The 21289-nt window shown below is 45.7% G+C and overlaps 1 protein-coding gene across 2 annotated transcripts in view; it reads left to right on the top strand.

Annotated features, from left to right (window-relative positions):
- The window catches only part of LOC6544268 (connectin), a 46650-nt gene that overhangs the window by 13224 nt on the left and 12137 nt on the right, over positions 1 to 21289 (top strand). For both annotated transcript variants that reach the window (XM_001971918.3, XM_015157799.2), the window contains exons 2-4: positions 10645 to 10718; positions 16361 to 17412; positions 20037 to 20253. In XM_001971918.3, coding sequence (XP_001971954.1) covers positions 16396 to 17412; positions 20037 to 20253 — 1234 coding nt within the window. In that variant the 5' untranslated portion in view covers positions 10645 to 10718; positions 16361 to 16395. The remainder of the gene's footprint in view (positions 1 to 10644; positions 10719 to 16360; positions 17413 to 20036; positions 20254 to 21289) is intronic.

Here is a 21289-nt window from a genome sequence, read left to right as displayed (position 1 = left end):
AGATACAGATACAGATACAAATACCCAGTTCCACAGATGCGGATACGGATGCGGCTGCAGTTTGCATTTTGCAGTTCGTAGTTTGTAGTTTGCGGATTGCTGGGTTGCAGGATTGTTGGATTGCTTTGGCTTTCTGCTCGAAAAGCGAAAAGCGAAAGCTGACAGGAATAGGGCGATGTAGATGGAGGACCGCAGAAAAGCGGGAAATATATAAAATTGCAGCCACAACCGTCAATTGCTGGGCAACCAAATGTCCACCCAACCCATCGCATCCAGAATTCCAAATCCCGCATTCAGCCTCATCAGCAATCCGCGACAATTCTTGGCAAACTACTTCTCCGAACGCTCCACTTTCCACTCTCCACTTTCCACTCGAGCACTCCATCATCAACTGCTTAGAAAAGGGAACGAAAAATGGGGGAGGCAATTTCATATGCGGCACTTGCTGCACTTGCTGCACTGCAACTGCATACAATTACAAGCAAGATGCAAAATGTGCAGCCAAGTATCTGGCAGATACTTAATAGCAGCAGCACTGGATGCAGCACGAAATGGCTTGGAATGCCAAACGAATTCATATTTGATGTATGAGCCAGCAGCTAGGGATGTTGATGTTCAAAGGAAATGCCAAATGAGATGTTTAAGCATATTTTGCGCAGAGAATTCTGGCAGCACAGTTAACTCCGTGTGAAAGCTGTTTTGCAAGCAGGGAAAAGCACGGAAAAGTTGCGAAATTAAGAAGAGCTGCAGGAAATGGCGAAAAATATAAATTGCATTGATTCACATTAGGGAAAGAGTCGTTAGGAAGAACTTCATCGGCTTGCCCAAAATAATTAAAGCCTTTTCATAATTATTATATGAAACTCTTACTTTTCATGACCTCAAACAGTTTTTTGCGATGATGGCCCGCCCGCCAGCCAATTAACATGTCAAGTCAAGTGTCGGAAGTTGTTGGTTTTCGGCTCGCGAAAGGCTTTTCCTCTGCGGCCAGGGGCTTTTCCAACTTTTCCAACTTTTCCACGCGACTGGCCGCAACATTCCCCGACACGTGTTCCCCGGGCCAACTTTGTTTTAAATCAATTAAATCGCCGAGCTGGGAGTGACCGATCCCGAGCAATTTGCGGCACATATCCTGCATATCCTGCGAATCTCAGTGCGATTCGAAGCGACTCAAATGAAATGTCACGCAAGCAAATGAAATGCGAGACAGGCCAAAGGATTCGGATCCAGTGCCATTTGCCTGGAAGCGACAGGAAGCTATTAAATCTACATAAAATTGTAGAAATGTGTGGCATGTTGAGCAATTACAACTCCATGCCAAGGGGGAAAATGCGAGGGCGGACGCACCTTTCGGCTGACATGCTCATCTGAATGCAAAGCCTGGCCATGTTTCAGTGGTTTTTCGCCACCCCACCCCTTTGTCCGCTCGTATAGTTTTGTTCTCGTTGTTGTGCGGCTTAAGAGCCGTTAGGAAATTGCACTTGCCACTCCCTCCCCCCGTTTTTCCAGGCCTCTTCTCCTCCGCGAAGTGGGCGTGTGAAAAAAGAATTAAAGTCAAGTGAGCGCACTGAGACTGAATACATAAAAGTGGGGAAAATGGTCGGGCATGGGCTGGGAAAAGCTCGGAGGCAGTGAAAAGGCATTCAGTGGGCGTGGCTGCATGCACAACAACAGAAGAAACACCAAACAGCCAGCAACATCAACGTCAGCACCAAAGAAAAGCCGGAAAAATGCCTCGCCACCACGGCAACAACAAAAACAACGGCGGATGTTGGAAAATATGGTACTCTGCATGGCTATTTGGCCATTTTTTAGGTGCCCTCCCTTGGCGAGAAAGGTATAATTTTCGGCGCGACATTTGACGCGACTGGGGCCAAAGTGAAGTGTACAGAAGTTTGCCCATTTCTTTCACGGGATTTTCGCTTTTCCTGGTCGGAAAAGTTGACGTCCAAGATCCTAATCGCGCTTAGCCTGAACGGGCAATTATTTGGGCATTTATCAAAGATTTCCTTTGGAGTTGGGTTAGCTCAAGGGGAAAATGCAGGTGAGGTGTCAGCTTGTATTAGATATACATCAAATGGAACTGTAGCTGGCATAACACTTTGTTTCATATTATTTTACATGTGATACGGAAATATGCACCGTATTTTATGAGTGGAAAAGGGCTGCACACAAATATTAAAGCGTTGTTTCCATCTTTAATACTATCATGTGCCTTCCAAGGCGCTCACCCATTGGCATTTCTGATCCCAGCTGATTCCCTTGTATACATTTTTTGTGCTCCCAATTTTCCAATTTTTTCGGTGAAAAATTAATTAGCATAAAATACACACCGAAATCAGTTCCGCTCGGGCAGCGAAAGGAAAAGTAAAAATAGCAAAGGGAAATTATGGGAAAGGGAAATAGGAGAATGCGGGATAATGTGGAAGGGTCACGACATTTGGGGCACGGGTCAGGATGGAAAATGGCAACAGAAATTGATAAGAAATCTGATGATTCAACTTGTTAACCAAGGGCGTTGGAGGAAGAAGCTTTAGATGCGGAAAAAACCCGATACTGATTGGTACTGAGTAACAGGATAGACATGCCCAGATGGAAAGCCATGTGAATGGAAATTTTTCGTGGATTAAACGAAGTCTGCCAATATTCACAGAGGTTCAGGGCATCGTACATATGATTTTTAATATAAATGCATACTCTATTTCTCACTTGCTACCCAAATTACAGAATGGTTCGGCAAATAGTGCTACCTGAACCCCAAAATCCTTCGCATAATTTTAATGAATAGCCTGCAGTTGCCGCCTCAGTCCGCACAAATATGGGAACCCAAGACATTTTGCCACCGGGGTCCCGCCCAATTGAGAGATCATGATGATTAAACTTTCAATTGGCAGTGTCAAGGCAACGGTTTTCCATTTCCACGGCCCCGATTTCCCCCACTTTCACCGCAAGCAAACCCACTGATTTCGTGGGAGGTTGTCATACCCACTTCTTTGCCGGGGGCCCGAAAATCCTTTCAATTTCCGCTGCTCGCAGAGCCCACAGACATGCAAAACGGTTCCGGGCGGAAAAACCTTTGCCAAACTGAGAGGGACAGAGAGATGGTTCCCTAACCGTTAGTTTAATTTGTTAGATTAGTAAACAAATGAAAATTAATTGAAGCAAACGAAAAACTTGGCCCCGAGCGAAACGGTTGAGAGGTTTTGCGGGGGCCGTGGGTTGTGGATTGTGGGTGCGGGGAGGGCCGGGGAAATGAGGAAAAACTTTTTCCTCGCCTGCCGTAGATAAAACGTTCTGCGAAAGGACCTCTCTATGCGTGTACGTGTGTATGTGTGTGTCAGTGAGTGTGAGTGAGTACAACAAAGGTAGCTGCAAATTGTTTCTGCTCTTTAAGGACTTCAGAAAGGGGTGGCGGTCGCCTTGGTGAAAGTTTTCCCGTTTGCCAGTCCAGGATAATGTCTTGATTTTCGTTTCATTGTGCGGATTTGATTAACTTAATTGTTCGGCCGTAATCTTCGATTTGCGGGTCGCATTTTCCCGTCTGCCGTCTGGCGGGTAAACAATGATTAACGCTGAAACCCTCCTATCCCGAAAGGACAAAGGATGAAGGATTGCGCTAAGCCGCTTTTAATGGCATTCTAGCCGGCACTAAAAAAGTGAAACTAGCTGGGAAAACAAAGGCCAAAGGCAATACGCACGCGTGTCCTGGATTTAGTTGGTGTTTTTAGTTCGCTGCCAGCCAGCGACAAAAGCGCAGTGTCAGCGGATTGGCGAGCGTGAGAGCAGCGGGTGCGGAATGAAAAGGACATGTAAGGATGGGCGGGAAAATGGATTGCACGAGCACAAGGCACCAAAGCAAAACAATCGAAAATTATAAAATAACAAAAGAGCGAAAGGCGAAAGCGAATCGATTGGACGAAATCTTTTTACGCCGCCAAGGAGCTGTGTCCTTTTTATGCTGTGTTTTTATTTTACTTGTGTATGTGTGCTTTTTTTGCTTTTTATGCCGCTGTACGCGTCACGTATTGTCAATAAAAAAATAATAATAAGATACAATAAATTTTTACCTTTAACGAGCGGCGGATTGTAGAGGGGGAGGGGGAGCGGGTTAGAGCGGGACATGCGTGTCCTTTGCGCCTCGCTTTCGCCGCGCTTTTCACTTTTCCCGCCTTTGTGCGTATCGCGCGCCACGCACAAAATATATAAAAAGAAAATAAACACAAGAGGGCCCGGCGAAAGCGAGGCGCATATCCTGCCGAAAGAGGGCGAAAGGAGAGGAAGAGGGTCCTGCAAAAAGCAAACAAAGGCAATGACACGAAACGATGACGACGACGGTCCTAACAACAACAACAAACATCAGCAGAACAGCAGAAAGCAAACAAATAAAAGGCGCAACAATTGCAAAGAGGGAATGTGGAACTTTCACCCCCAACCACCCACCACCCACCACCACCCACCGTGCCACCCCCTACAAGTTCGAGCCACCTTCCTTTGGCCGTCGCCAAGTGCGTGTGTAATTGAAACTAGGCACCTCAGCTGGTTATGCGTACATGTTTATAGAGCACAGGATAACCAGGATACGAATTTATATAAATACATTTATATGTAGATATATGTATGTATGTATGCGTTACCCCCCAGGGAGGAGAAAGGCCAGTGAACTAATGCGGGGATTTCCCGGACTGAAACCGTTCCAGGCAGCTGAGTGGGGCTAAGCCCCACGATGATGGAAACTATCGGTTTGAAGTGCCAAAAGGTGGGCAAACAGAAGCAGCAAAATGGGAAGAGGCTTCAAGTTCGGTTAGGATTTCTTGAAGTAGCTAGTTTAAAATAGCGGATTCTAAACAGGAACTAAAAATGCCATCAACTGATGTACAATTAATATCTGTAATAATTGTACACATTTTACTGTATAGGGCATTGAATGGTTTAGCACAGCAAAGTATTTGCAATTTAATTATCTAAATAGGTTTTCCCCAATGCTTTCCGTCCTGCTGTTTCCATGATTATGTATCTCGCTGCTAATGCAATAAAGTACACAAATGTCGATTGTCCAGGTCAGTGGACTAAACAGGGGTTCAAAATGCTTATTTAACGTGATGGCCCGGGCACGCCCACCTGCGACCTGCGACCCCGCCCCCAGAATCGCCCACTCGAACTCAGCTGAAAGTTGGATGCATTTTTAGACGGCTATTTGACTGCTTGCCCCGTCCAATTGCAATACCATGCCTCGGTGTCTAGACTCGAGCTCCACTTTTCATCGAGTTTGTCTTTTCGCCGGACAAGCGGAGTGGATGAGGATAAGTCCAAGGATTCGGGGGATTTTCCGGAGAGGATCAGCAGTCCGCAACAACAACTTTCGGACGGCTGCAGCAGAAAGCAGCGGAAAAATATGCAAAAAAGCTTGAGCGAGAAAACGTGGGCGGGCGGTGGGGGGGGGGGGGGGGGGGGGGGGGTGCGTAGTGCAGCGAGGCGGAAGAGTGCGGCAAAAAATTCGCAATATTTGTAAAAAGGACTACAGACAATTTGCCTTTAAATAGAGCGTGGCACTTCAAACAAGTGAAGCCTTTTCCCCCTCTTAGCCTTTATGCAGCAAACAAAACATGAAAAACGAAGGAAACAAAAATGAAAGAAAAACAGGGTGAATCTGCAGGAAGAAATGGCGAGCAAAAAAATGAAAATCAAGAAAATGAAAAGAAAATAATATAACGAGCGCATATTAAAGTGGGTTTATTTATTTTGCCCTCGACGCTGTTGCCACTTTGGCCAAAGGTATAGGACACGCAACGGCAGCAGCGAGTTGGAGGGCGGGAAAATGCGGCTGGAAAATGGGTGGAAAATGGGTGTTGTATAACGGCAGCTTCGGTGGCGGTACGAGCGGTTGTTCCCTCTGTGTCTCTGTGTTTGCTGTCGTGTTTATTAAAAAATAATTTCCATGCTCAACTTGGCAATGCCGCCAGTGCTAAGCCGTCAGGATACAGGATACGCCCCTTCTTGAAGGAGTATGTGTGTGGGTGTGCTATCAACAGCTTGCATTCTCAAGTGTCCCGGAGAAAACATTTGAAACAATAAGCTCACAGGACCTTCCACCCTCATGCAAATTCAATAATGCGACATCGACAACAACAACGACGACACTAAATTATTCAAGCCGGAAAACGAAGGAGAAAAAATGTAAATCTGTGATTTTAATGCGTTTGCCAACTGTAAACATAAACCGAAAATATTACAAAACTTGTGCAAACAGGCGGAGCAATAAAAAAGTGGGAAAAATGCGAAGAAATGCCGTGGGGTGCAGGAAATCGCCATCGAAGGCAGGAAAAAGGGAAATGAATACGAATGCGCGTATGTCAATTTAATGGGCGGAAACTGTTTTGCGTGGGCGTGGCACATGCTGAAGTGCTTTGGCAGGCACCAAAAGAAATATGAAATATTTATATGAGCATTTTCATTTATTGAGCGTAACAAATGTGCGCAAAACAAGAAGCAAACCAAATGGGGATGGGCGAATGATTCACGGCAAAAGGTGAAGGACGCAGGATTCGCTGCGAACGTGGAGCTCACCTGTGCAGGTTTTTCTGTGCGTGCAGGATTGCCATCATCATAATCATTGGCAGATGGCCCCGTCCTTCACCCACACCACCTGCTTTTACCACCCATTCCGCCGAGAGAGACAATCTGGCCCCACTTTCCGCCGCTCGACCCACTCGAAACTTTCGTCATAAATACTCTGTCTACAGCTGTCATACTCTGCCATAGGGTAGTTCTGTATTACAGAGCAATAGGTTTTTAAAGGTTTTTTCTTTCAAATGCTAGCACTTTCTGTGGCAGTTTTGTTTTAATATTTAAAATATTGCTTGTTACCTATAAAGAGTAATATTAATTTAAGAAAAGAAGGCAATACTTCAGGTTTTTTTGAAGAAGTAGACTTTTCTATGATTGAACTAGAAGAATACCCCTTATACGCCAGCAAATTTGTATGTTTGAAAGCTAACCTCCAACAAACAACTTTGGGAAATGTTTCCTCTGATTAAAATGCGTTACAGGGTATAGGGAAGTTCGGTTTTTAGAAAGTCCGCTGTTTTTGTGTGTGTCCTGGTTTCTTTTGTTTCGCTTTCGCTGCCTTGTGCCCTTGCTTTCGTTTGGTTTCGTTCCTTTGTTTGTTTATTTGCTTGTTGCGGTATTCGGGGAAATTATTATATTTTAATTACACATGCGTTTGCTGCCGCTGCGCAGCTGCAGCGCTGCCGGCGTCAAGGCAAGGCAGAGCAAACAGTCGAGAATGGCCCAAAAAATAACCACAGAAATGTAAATGAAAATGGCGTGAAAAATCAGTTTCATGGTTTTTATATCCCTGTTTATTTGTTGTAAATGAGCGCATTTTGCTGGCTACGTGGGCGGGGGAGGCGTGGCTTCTTTCCATCAGGGGGGCGAAGGTGGGGGGAGGGGGCGTGGCAGTGGGCGCGGACATAACGGAAGTTGATTATGACCATTTAGCATGGCCATGGCCACATCGAACGCGAGCGTGGCCAGAAATGTGAAATGTGTTATTCGTCCTGTTGCCAACGTTTTCACTGTTGTGTCAGCCTAATTAATTTTTGTCACTAATGTTTATATAGTTGGTAACGGCGTGGTAGCGTCAGCAGTACAGGTGCTTCCCAACACTCGACCAAGCAGCTTTATTACCCAATTACATTAGCAGGAGTGGGTGCTGTTTTTTCTTCTTTTTTTGGCGGGGGAGAGAAAACGTGCTTATGGGGGAGTTGCTACACAATTTACGGTCTCTTGATTTTCTTGTGAAAATACTCGTATATAAGGTGAAATAAAAAATTACTATTTGTGTGCTTTCAAAACGTTATCACCTGTTTAATGCAACGGAATTGAAATAATTTATTTATAAAAATTGATGTTTTAGGAGGTGAGATATTCCGACCTGCCTACCGCCTCCCGCTGTTTTTCTCTACTTGCAACTCCCTATCATGCCGCCTATCATCCGCAGCTCTCAATATTAAGAAATAACAACTTGCCGAGGGCAACTGAGCACTCGAGGACTTCGGGAGGGGGCACAACAAGAGGGGCAGGGGCAGGGAGTCGTGTGGCAACTTTGCTTTTGGGGTCTGGGATGTAAACAGGCGAGGCAAATATTTAACTCGCAGGCACTCGCAGCGGTGTCTCCTTAGTGTCCTGCCTGTGCGTGTGTTGGTGCGGAGGCTGCCACAGCACACACAGACACACACATGCTTACGTATATCCTTTGGTACTTGCAAACTTTTCTCCAGCGGGAAGCTTGGGGCTCTGCTGTCGCTTATTTGTCGCAGCAGTTGAGCTCAAAGCTTTGGCTTGTTACACTTTATGAAATCAGCTGCAGTCCTGCCACGCCCCCTGAACCCTGACCCCTGACCCCGTGCCACGCCCCGCACACCACTCCCTTTGAAGCACAAGTGTTTATGTTTGTCTTGGCGAGGCGGCGGCTCATAAAGTCCCTAGCAAGCGAGCTGCCAGGACCGCCAGGACCTCCCCACTGCTGTCAAAAGTCACGTCGAGTCCTGCGAATGTGATTTCCCCGCTCACGTTCCTCCCAAAAAAAAAGGAAAGGGAGAAAAACCCCACCCATCCTTTTGGCATGTCTCTGCCATAAACTTCAACTGGAAATTGTGCGTAATTATATTAAATTTTTATTGCCTCGCACATGAAATGGAAACGATGCAGCAATTTCCGAAAGAGACTCCAAGATTATCCACATGCAAATTGTTCACATGGCATGTGGGTAAATAAAATGCTTGCCGTAATTTAAGTGGAGCAACGATTTGGTAAATTGATTTTAATCAAATCAGGAGCATGTTCTTGTTCTAGTTAGTACCAAACTAGCTGGAAAGGCGGTTAATTTTAATTAAATTTGAGAATCCCTGCAGACTTTATAGCCTTGGAAAAGTTAAGGCAACTTACCAGCCAAGTGCAATGTTCCACTTGAAGTTGAAGATCATCTTGGATAGTATTCTATAGTCGCTTTAACTGCTCTGTTTGTTATATAGAAAGTACTGGTAATAAATGCGGAAACTTTGGCAATATAAACTCAAACCCTTTAGGAATCTAATGATCTAACCAAATTGGATCGTTTCCTGTTCCTGTATCGCATTACCGCCTAATCATGTTTGTGCACCTCACCCACCTGCTTGGTAGCCTCACCCAATTGAACAATAAATGTCATTGAATCCAATTTTCCATATGTTTTCACCCGTGGGGCCTGGCATTTTCCTGATTTTTCCCGCCGTTTGAACAACTCCTTTCAGGGGTTTCATTCGGCTTCGGTCGGTTGCCAGTGGCAGCCGCCGTTTGAACTTGTTTGACATTCCACCGACAATCAAATCAGATGCCCCGATATCCACCCAGCTCCTCGGAGCCCAGACAATTGTTCGGTTCGCCACAAAAGCACTTCCCCCGCCGCCTTTTTCCATGGATTTCGCCTCCGTCAGCAATTATTCAATGCTTAATCATCGGAGGGCATCGGTGGCATGAATGGCATAAATCTTATTAAATATTCAAATAACACAGAACGCCATACACAGCGCACCAGAAATGCGGGCATAATTACGCGGCAATGAGTAAAAAATGCGCCACAAAGAAAAAAAAACCACAAATGGTCAACGAACATTGGAGGCGATTATGATTGCAGCCAACAGCCGCGGGTGGAAAAGCGGGAAAGTTCTGGGGGCAAGTTCCAAAGCGGTTTTGTGCCTCTTCTCTAGGCGTAGCCAATGCAATTATTTCATTTCCATTTTCATACACACACACACGCACACATGTGGGCGTGTTGCCGCCCCCGATGGGGAATTGCCTCGGGCTGTCGTCATCGTCGTTATCGTCTTAATAGCGCCTGGCGACCGAAACTATTTGAATAACGCGCCGTCCACGCCCACGACCTGCGAACCCCTGACCCCTGCGCAATCCACGCATTCCCCGCACACATGTGCACCACCTCCTCCACTTCGTCCTGTGGCCAGGACCCCACCCATGGTGTCCCCTTCGTGTTAATAGTTTTTCCCTTTGTTGCCGGCCGTTTTCTGCTGTTTACCTTATCGCATGTCCTGGCTGGAAGTGAACGTAGTCCAGACCACAATTACTGGAAAATTAACGCAATTAGATTTGGCTGGCCAAGCCTTTGATCTCTGAAGCCTATGAAGTTGTATAAGCCTAAGCACACAATGGATAACGTTGAAAAGGTGGAGTCCAGATCCCTTCTAACATAACTAATTTAACGAAATTGAAAATAACATTTTCTAACTGGAATCAAATGGAAAACGCTCACATGCAATGTAATGTATGTAACTAGTTTCATTAGTATGATCGAATACATTTCCACACAGAAAAGTTTGAGCACCCACATAGTGCTTAGCTCATTTCGGATTGTGATTAGATAATGTAGTTTATTTTTCGATTCATATAATATTCTCCCCGTTATTTATTTAATACGCAATTTCCATTAGCATTTGAGGCCTTCCCAGGGGCTTATGAATAAAGTATATGCCAATTCCAGCAACGCTATAATTTTATGGTTGAAAAACATGTCTGTAACGAGACCGAAACATGACATTATAATAAGTAATATCAGACTAATTTGTTTTCCGTCTCTATATGTTTTTGCAGATACATTGCATTAGTCAGCAGATCGAGGACTGCTAGTGTACGTGACTTGGCCTTTTCCAGGACTCAATCGAAAGGTAAGTACATGTCCTGAGGGGCTGCACAAATGCGAGGGTACATATGCGAGTGATAGGAATTCTCCGGCGTCAGGAATTCCAACTAATTAAGTAGGACCCCTATGAAACTCACTTTTGGAGCGCTGAAACAGGTGGATAAATGGGGGATTGTGTACATGACAGGGCGATAAATGGGGGTTGTCAACTGGCTGGAGATGCCCGGCATCTTGAAAATGTTTTATTCAAAAATTGCTAAAATATTTGGCAAGTGAGTTAAAAGTTTTCTCAGACGAGTCTGTCTGCCAAGTCTGTATTTATGTTTGCTTGTGTTTGTCTTTGCGGAGCATTTTTGCCTAGCTGAAGGAATTTATTATATAATCACGGAGCAGGGGAAACTCAAGAAGCTCAACGAGCATGACAAATTTTCACTTTGCGTCAGAAAGAAGTTGCAACAAACTTGCAACAGCGAAAATAATTTCGCTCCTCGTTGAGAGTCAAAACACACAGTCCTGTAGGAAAAGAATGGCAAAAGTGGAAAAGTGGAAAAGGAAGGGAAAAGCCTCGGACGACTACTTATCTGCCAGGACAGTCGGCCAACACTTTTGGCCAGGTGCTGCCAATTTGGGCGTTAAGCAGTTGCCAGGACCCTCGAAGTCCTGCGAGAGATGAGGCAACTTAAAGCACAGCCGAAAAGGAGGCCACCAAGAATCGGGACTAAAAAATCGGGAGTGACGGCCAAAGTAATGTGCCAGCCAGCTCAAGTGCAGTGGGGCGTTGGCTGTCTGAATGCCGCAGGGGGCGTGGCAGGCATATGCATACTCGTACATAGCCAGCTTTTTGCCCAGAAATATGTGTCAACAGAAAGGCAAGGACGAAAGTTTGCGCTGGCAACTAGTTTCCATTTTATTCTGCTGACAGGTATGCTAAAAGCTAAAAAACGTACAGGACCAAGTCTAGGAGCAGTTTCTGGGAAATGGAGCCCAAGTTAAGAGTAGTCAAAAGTGCGAGAATGAGTCCTGTCGGCAGATTTCACTTTTGGCAATATGGAATAGGGAGCGTTGAATTGGTGGGCGGTTAGGCGCCTCCCCCAAGGACAATATGTGTGACAGCTGGCAATGACTGCCTCGCATGATAACAGAAATAACAATAAGCGGGCCAAGAAACAAAAAATGTGAGCAACAGCGGCAAGTGAAAGGGTTAACAAATGGCAGTCGAAACTTTGGCGCGACTGTCAAAATAAATGCGAAGCAATTTATGAAATATTTATGAAGTGTGACGTGGCTGACAATAAATATATATGGGCAAGGATCCTGCATGCCCGCCCATCCGCATCCTCAGATTTGATCGAAACAGACTCCGACTCCAACTGGCGCTGACAAGTGACGCAAGCCAAGGACAAATCCGCATATTTGTGAGCCTTAATAAAAATGCGAATAAAACGTGCGGACGTCATAACTGGGCCCATTGATTGATGGCTGTGTTTCATTTGTCAGATGAGACGAGAGTGCCGGGTTCACGGGTCAGAAAACCTGGGGCGCGGGGCACTGAAGACATTCCACCGTAGACAGCAACTGCAGTTTGTCCAACTGACCAAGTTTTTGTAGCTGTCGTTTTATTTGCAGCTCAGCTAAATGGAAGGCGACTAACCCTTAGTGGCTCCATTCCCACCAATCCCACCAATCCCACCTCGCCAGTCAGTCAGAGTCACTCACTCAAAGTCAGGCACGTCCGAGCTGCGTCCATGTCACAGCTTAAAGTTATATGCACATGATAGAGGAACAGGACACGTAACTTGGGGAAATCTTACACGGACGGAAAATAAATGCACGGAGAGATAGAATTGATTTATTTAAGAGGAATACCGCAGGCTCGCTTAATCCTTAGCTAACAGTGCACGATTAAGTCTTCGCAAGTGTGATGTTACCAAATTGATATGTCTATATGAACCGCATACATAAGGATAAGCTTTTTTCCGCCGTGCACCAAAGCCGCTGCGGGAAATGCTGATTCTGACGATGATTCTGATGAGGATGAGGCGGCTGCATCTGATGGGGGACTGCCATAAACAACTACGAGTCTTCCGGCATAAAAACTTATTGTTGACAAAACCTCGGGACACACAGACGTGGGTGGCTAGAGTCCTGGTGCTGGTGTCCTGGCTGCCACAGCGGAAGTGTCACCATTTGTCAAATAACGAAAATTGAAAACAATTTCCACACAGCAGCATCCCGAGTCCGGGCTTTTGTCTTGATCAACCTTAGACGTGGTTGCTCTCCATCTGTGTGTGCTTGCCCCAAGTTTCCCGATACGGCAAACAAGGCCATAACGGGTCGGGTTTCTTGGCAGAGCCGCCTTTTTAAAGCCAAGAATTTCCATTGCTGGAAAACATTATCTGGCCCCGGTTGTTGTGTTTGCCCGGTTTCCCTGGGAAATTGCTTGCGTGGCTGTCAGCTTAGCTGCGGCTTTGCTCCAATTTCCCACTGGGTCGCCGTCATCATTGTTGTTGCTGCGGTTGATGTTGCTGCCGCTGCTGCTGCTTCTGCTGCTGCCTCGCTCCCTGTCGACACTTCTGTCACACTTTCACACGCCTCTCCCCCCCGCAAAAGGACTCGCTCGGCCCATTGTTTGCACGCACACCAGCACACTGCCAGGCACTCACACACAGACATATGCGCCACTCGCTTCGAAAGTTTAATCGAAATTATAAACAACAAGACAAATTGCTTCTTGTTGCAATTTTCGCCCAGCAACAACACCGCGATGGGCCAAACATCCTGGCTGTCCACAGTTGCAGCTCCTGTTGCTGTTGTCCTGAATGCGGCTGGTCATGTTATTATTGCAGTTGCTGCACTGACTTTCCTTAAGCTTCCGCCGTTCCCGCTCTTACTTTCGCTGATGTTGCAACTATCGCTGCTGAAAGTTTTAATGTTGTAGCTCCGTGGTGTTGCAACTATGGTTGTTACGGCTGCTTGAGTTGCTTAACACTGTTACCTGAGCAATTAGTGCTGCTACTGTTGCTTCACTGGAAGATGTTGCCAGTGTTGCACGTTGCCTTAGTCCTTTTGGGCTTGCTTATGTTGCATAGTGGTGCTTCTGGTCACAGTTTGTTACCAAAAGGCCAAATATTGACCATGTTGCTGTGCCAATTTGGCGGATGTTGCTCTTGCAACGGCAACATTGCCCCACCCCTCTGTTATTGCTGCCGTCGTGATTATCCACGTTAAAGTTTTTGTCTTTAATTTGGCGATGAGCCCGCTGCAGCAACATTATCCCAGCTGTTTCTGTTGCCAACTATATTACAGTTACTGTGCAGTCCTGCTGCAGTTACTCCCATTTTCCCCGGGGGAATCATTTCCTTGGTAATTGTTTGTCGTCAAGGTTGGCAGCTGCTGGTGTTTGCTTACGCTCCGAGATGAAGAACTTAAGCCGGGCAGCGTGCATTTAATCCGGGCAAGATGCCATCGTTATGTGTACAAGGACTTGAAATCCGCTCGGTCTAGACATTGTTATCGCCTGTATATATATTATTTAGATGAACTGAAGATGAATGAAACATCTCGCCCGTTCCTACGCACTCCATGTTTTTTGCACCCATTCGATCTCAACTTGCCACTTCGATTTGTGAGTCGCTTCGTCGCTTTCTGTTTTTGTGATTCTGACATGAAGGCAGTAGAGAAAAGTTTGCTCGCTTGATAAATGACTCATAAATGCTGAGTGAGGAGTCGCATAAATCTTATGATTTATGCATAATCAACAAATTGATTTTTCATTTGCTTGTAACGCTCTCTTTCAGCCATTTTCCCACTCCCCCTTTTCCCTTCTGGCCATTCCATTCAGGCCTTTGAGTAATTGGCTGTCAGCGACGCGCTGCTCCATGTGTGCACAGAAAAAAAAGTAGGTGTGATGTGTGAAAGCCGTATCCATAACTGGAAAACAGACACGAATGCATGGCAAATCCAGTTTGCAGTTTCCAGTACGCATTTTCCCACTGATTTTGGTTCAGTGCGAAAATGAAAATCCAAGTGTGGGCGAATTTTCCACTTGCTTTCTTCTTTTTGTGCGAAAATCTAATTACACACACATCCAGTATATTTTTTGATTTGCTGCTTCACGAAACACTTAAAAATTCCCAGTATATGTGAGGCATCCCCATCCATTGCCGCATATATATATCCAGCTATATAAGATGCGGTTCACTCTTCGCAAGTGTATATACTCGTATAGAAAAGGATATGTGTGCGTCTGTTCGTGGACATTTTAGTTTCGACTTTGCTTTGATATTTAAATTGAAGCCATCAAGTCATCTTCAGCTGCCTCGTCTGGCTGCGCAAAGTTTTCATGTATATTTTGAGTACTTAATCCTGCGGTGTGAGCCACTTCTAATGCTCCTTGAGCCCTGAACTTTGCCCAAAAGGAGCAGATGAAGAGCGGACGGGGCAGGGGGTATAAGCCAGCTGGCTAAGCCGGAATAAGCATCGCATCATGCTACGCAGCACTTATCATCGTTTTATTTAAAATTTATAATCGAAATCAATGTAATGAAGCATGCCCGAGTCAATAACTCAAGTGACTTTCGGCTTTCCAGCCGTCTAATCCCCACCACGCCCCCCCGAAATTGCGACAATATTTTATGCAAATCACTGGGCTGACTGCCGATAACGACGATAACTCACTTGACAACTGACAATAACTTATTTACACTTCATTATGCCATCCAACCCGGCAGTCGAGGGCCAAAAAGACCAAAGCCAGCCAGCCAAAAAAGCCAACCAGAATCCGAAATATGCCCGGTGTCAGTGTGACTTATTAATTTATTAAAAAATTCGAGCATAATTAGAGAGCACTTTGCCCGATGGCACTTGAAATGCAAAATGAAGCAGGGGCAGCAAAAACGTAGGCCATTGAGCGAACAATCAGCGACAGTGTTGCAGTTATTTATGAGCTCGATAAATTTGTTTATGGGGGTAAAAGGGAAAACCCAAGTGGATTGGGAAAGGGCCAAGTGACAAAGCAGCCGAGCGTCAAATGAAGTCAGCAGGAGGCTTCGCAACGAGCCAATTCAACTTTCATGGGGGCGCAACCAAAAAGGGGCAATAAGTTGAGGGGCTGGGATGCGGATGAATCCAGCGCGGCATGCCGCGAATTGGGCCAAATGAAATATGAGCAAAAGTGAGAAAGTTAACAACATTAATTAGCATTTTTATGAAGCACTTCCAGCAGAACCGGGAACAATAAAGCCATCAAGTGGGCAAATAAACTCCGATGAATGGCTGCCAACTTTGATTCCAGTTTCAATTTTTCGCCACCTTAAACAAGGCTCAGTTGTCATAAACATAAAATGAAGTCCATTTGTTAGGCTCGACTTTATTTCGGCGCAAAAACCGGGCCATGAATATCGAATTTTCGTTGGAAACATTTCCACCTTGGTCTCTATGATGACGGATACACTCAGCGCATGAGTTGTGTTGAAAAGGGTTCAATTGAGCATATCCACCCCGTTTAAAAACTTTACATGTTGGCATATTCCAGTGCGGCATGAAAATATAAATATACAATATATATAAAACACTGCTGTTCATTTCTCCAAGTGTTGTAGCCCAAGGCACTGTAAGATAAACCAATTTTATTGACCACGTCATTCCGTTTTGTTCCCTGAATTGCAGAATCCGCTCCGCCGAGCGATAGGAATAAGCTCGCCATGTTGCCGCATCATCAGCGCCATAAAATGGCGGCTTTGGCGGACAGCGCCATCGGTTTCCTGCTCCTTGCGCTCCTGCTAATTGGCGCCTGCCTGGTCCCGCCCACCGAAGGACGCGCCAAGGATGACCGTCGCACCAGGGGGCGTGGCAGCAGCAGTGGCGTCCTCTCCTCCTCCTCCAGCAGCAGCAACATGAACAATGGCTACTACAGCGGCTCCTCGTCGACAGCGGGCTCCTCCTCCGGCTACGTATTCACCAGCAGCAGTGCCGTGAACTCGGGCAGCACTGGCTACAGTGGACCCATGGACAGCACTGGATTCTGCACCCGGCGGCGGGACATGAAGCTGATGTGCTACTGCACCCCGGATGAGAACCATGTGCCAGTGCAGAAGGCCGAGTGCTGGGTGTTCTCGGAGGGATTGCATCAGAACGACACCACCTGGACGCGGTTCTACCAGCAGAAGCGTTTGCGGGAACTCAAGTTTGTGATCCAAAACAATGCCCGATTGGACTATATACCCACCATGATCATCGAGCCGCTGAAGAACCTGAGCAGCATTGTGATTGAGTACTCGCAGGTGGAGATCGTCAAGAGCTATGCCTTCGCCAATCTGCCCTTCTTGGAGAGGATCATCCTGAATAACAACCACATAATGGCCCTGGACCAGGATGCCTTCGCCAATCACATCAGGCTGAGGGAGTTGAACCTGGAGCACAACCAGATCTTCGAGATGGATCGCTATGCCTTCCGTAATCTGCCACTTTGCGAGCGGCTCTTTCTGAATAACAACAATATCAGCACTCTTCACGAGGGTCTCTTCGCTGATATGGCCAGGCTAACCTTCCTGAACCTGGCCCACAACCAGATTAATGTGCTGACCAGCGAGATTTTCCGGGGACTGGGCAACCTAAATGTGCTGAAGCTGACCCGAAACAATCTGAACTTCATCGGCGATACTGTATTCGCGGAATTGTGGAGCCTGAGTGAGCTGGAACTGGACGATAATCGCATTGAGGTGAGTGCATCCTTAAAAACGAGTGGAGATTATGGGGGAAAGTCCATCATTGTGTAATTTCCTCGGCAAAAACCCATTTAAGATTGGGCATGATTCCCCAGATTGATTGGTTTTACAAGTGCGCATTTATAGCACTCGAAATAGTTGTTCGACTGATTTTATTTATAGCCAACCTATGTAGGGCACTGCAATCTAGGAGCACGAAACTTCTCAATCAACTCTAATGCAAGTGGATTAAAAAGATTTGTCTGCCTCGGTCACTTGGTCAACTTGGAGCAGCTGACTTAAGGGGCCATAAATTGCCGAGTGGCCATAAGAAACAGAAGGGACGAGGGCGGGGCGCCATAAATGCCATATCCTTGGGCCAAAACACACAGGCAACTTTTTTGCTGGTGTCATAAATTCAATTCGAATGTCTATTCTTGTGGTGATTTAAGTGGTCACTCAGCATCGCTGGCCCGTTGGCCCGCTGGTCGTTTTCTGTAGGGGAAATATGATAAATAGATTGGTAAATTATGTTTTCTACGTTTTTGGTGTGGACAAGGTCCTATTTTCGTCCCCGACTTTCGTCCTGGCTTAATTCGCACATTTACCCTCTGCAACGGACCGCACGCTGACAGTCGCCTTTCGGCGCTCGGTGGCAAACAAATGTGCGCCGCAAGTTAATCTACTTACAAAATATTGAATAACAAATCATGGGAATAATGGATTTATGGCGCTCCCTTTCTGCCATCTGATATCCGGCGAATGATGGCTGCTGGCCGGCAGGAGTGGAGAGTGGGGAGTGGGGAATGGAGACCCTTCTGTGTGTCCTGCGTATCCTGGCGGCCATAAAAATGGCCAGCGTGTGTGGGTAAATAGAAAAATGTCGCTTAACACTCGCAGCTTACAAAGTTATGTAAGGCAGCCGCATGAGCGTAAATCCTGAATATCCATATCCTGGACGAACATTGTTCCTTCCTTCCTTGGCTGGCCAGCTACTTGGCTGCTTGGCTGCTCCTTCATTTTTCCCATTTTACAAAGTGCTCGCATATCATGTCACACTCAGACGACTCCGCATATGTGTCAGGCCACCAGGACAGGACAGCAGGACACTCGAGAGCAGCCGCTCAAGTGGGGTCCTGTTCAGCTGAGGTCCTTGCCGCATTGTCATAGCCATAATGATTGGGCTTGTTATCGCCCACGTTGCGCTTTGTTTCGAGACCCGGTTTCCAGATTCCGGGATTTGCCTCGACCCGAAAAAATTCCCTTTCTCAGTTTGTGTTCGTGCCATTGTCGCCTTCAATAAAAGCAAATTGTGTTGCATGTTTGGCTTGGCTTTCCCTTTTTTATATATACACTTTTCTCCTTTTTCTTTTTCCCCTTGCTCACTTCATAAATCATTTGCCGTTGAAAGGTTTAGTTCTGACACAACATAAAACGCTGCATGTGTGTGAGGGTGTGAGGGTGTGCGGGTGTGTGGGTGTGTTGGTGGTCTGGGGATGAAGATAAACAGATAATCGGGTTAAGGGGCTAAGGGGCTAACCGAGTGCATTAAGGTGAAAGTGTAGGAGAAATTAACAGCTTTAAGCAGCTTTCTCTCTGCTTTGAAGATTAAAATAGTTGGCAGAGCCATTGCATCCGTATCAACCTAATGACAAGAATGTAGTAATGTCGCCAGAGTTTTCAGCATCTTGAGCATAGTAATTTCCATCTTGTCACATAATATTTAATAAGTGCAGTACATGTGGGTACTTAAGTCTTAGGTAGAGAAAGCAATTTAAAGGGAAGTTTGTGAGTGAGGAAGACTTCCGGCGAAGACCAGCCCACCCATTAATTCCGTTGTCATAACTTTGTTTACTCAATCCGCACACAAATCGCTCGTAAATTATATTTTTTCGCCGTTGTCAAGCTAATAAATTGGACGCGTAGGCATCGAAGGATCGCCCATCAAACTAACAAAATATCGCAATAAAATCATATTTTTTTATGTGTCAATCATCTGGGCAAATAAACAAGCATGAGAAGATTGGAGGCGACATGAGCTGAGGTTATTTTTCAATGCCACATCACGGCAGCAGGGAACTTTGGCACAAGCTGCCCCGCCCTCCACTCGTCATTTAATATGCATAATTTTTCCATTTCCCCAGACAAAGCATATTGAATATTAAATAATGGTGGAATGCGCCGCCTTCACTTTCGTTGTTCAGCCAAACAAAACGGCAACCAGATATGAAATAAAAGAAAACACTTTTCCGTATAATAAAATTCAAGACAAACGAATTGGGACATATAAGTTAAAAATAAAACGAACAAGACTTTATTGTACACGTATAAATGGCATATACATACACATAAATAAATTCGCAAACAAACAATGAAGACAATGACAACAACAATGGCACACGAAAAGCGAAACTCTGTGAAAAACAATGAAAATAATACGCAGAAATGCGGAAAAATGGCAGCACGAAAATATTTTTCGGTTTTTGTATGCCAAATATGGTATATAGTATATGCCATGTGGTCGCCGCTGTGAAAATAACATTTTGCACACAAGGCAAAAAAAAGCGAAAAAAATTTGCGTTTAATCAAATTTAAGCACAAGCTAAAAACTAATCTTCCTAACCCATTTCCATTTGCAGCGCATTTCCGAGCGCGCTCTCGACGGCCTGAATACACTGAAAACACTGAATCTGCGAAACAATCTGCTGAAGAAGATCGACAACGGCCTGCTGCGGGGAACCCCCGCCCTGCTGTCCATCAACGTGCAGGCAAACAAATTGGAAACGCTGACGTTCTACACATTCCAGCCAATTATGGACAATTTGGTCAACAGCACCAGCGAGCTGCTGGTGTCAGGTGAGTGTCCTCTGCTGCCAAAGTTCCCAACTTGGCTATGGAGCCATTTACTCGCAGCAGCGTACCAACTTTGACGGGCCATCGAGTGGCAGGGGAGACGTGACAAAAAGCTGACAAGTGCACAAAATGGGGCACTGTCAGAAGTCCGAACTTGTTATAATTACACATACGCCCCGTTGGCCCCGTTGGCCCCGTTGGCCAAGTTGCCCCGTTTAGTGCATATGCACTGCCGGCCAAATGAGCCGCTGGGCCATCAACTTTTATGCCCCTCGCCTTCATTAAGGAAATGCCGTATCGCCATTTCTCAAGTGTGCACTTCCACTTCCGCCGCCACTTTCCCCACTTTCCCCACCCAACCCACTTCCTTTTATGGCCTCGTGTGTCCTCGCATGTGTGTGTGCACGTATGTGTCCAAATTAGTCATTAAAGTGCAATTTTGAAGTGCTTTGCGGCGCGAACGCATGACAATAAAATATCTGCCCGTCGCAGCCACTTTAGTTCGGCTTAGTTTGCCCGGCGGCTAATAGCGAATGCAAATAGCGTGTTGATTGCCTCAATTAAAGGTAAATGAAAATGAAATAGTAAGTCCTGTGCAGCTGGCAATACTAATTTCACTAAGTAATGAACAGTTTCGGTGCAGCTACTTACAAATAACAACATAAATTATAGCTAAAGTCCTAGAGTCCTGCAAACTAAAACATAAATCCCACAGACAGCAGTTGAAAAGTGAGCAACAAAAGCTGATTGCTCCCAGGCATTTGCCAAGCGAAATTCTATCTTAATCACTTTCGAGTAATTTCGTTGCCTTTTCCAATGGTAATAACTTTAATTCAAGGCCCAGCCAAACTTTTAGCCCGCTTGTTTGCCGCCTTGAAAGAATCACCTTTCTCTGTGCAATTTAAGTAATTTTATTTTCGGCTTAGGCTGCAATTAGACTTTGGCGTAAACGCAAAGCTACTGCCAACAATGTGAATGGCTTTCGCCCATGGAATACATTTAAATATTTAACAACAGCCTTCAAAATCACATTTCTCTC

The sequence above is a fragment of the Drosophila erecta genome, unplaced genomic scaffold (genome assembly GCF_003286155.1).
Source record: "Drosophila erecta strain 14021-0224.00,06,07 unplaced genomic scaffold, DereRS2 tig00000021-arrow-pilon, whole genome shotgun sequence".
Classification (NCBI taxonomy): domain Eukaryota; kingdom Metazoa; phylum Arthropoda; class Insecta; order Diptera; family Drosophilidae; genus Drosophila; species Drosophila erecta.
Note: the sequence above shows the minus strand (reverse complement) of the source record. Positions and strands in the feature narration are given on the sequence as shown.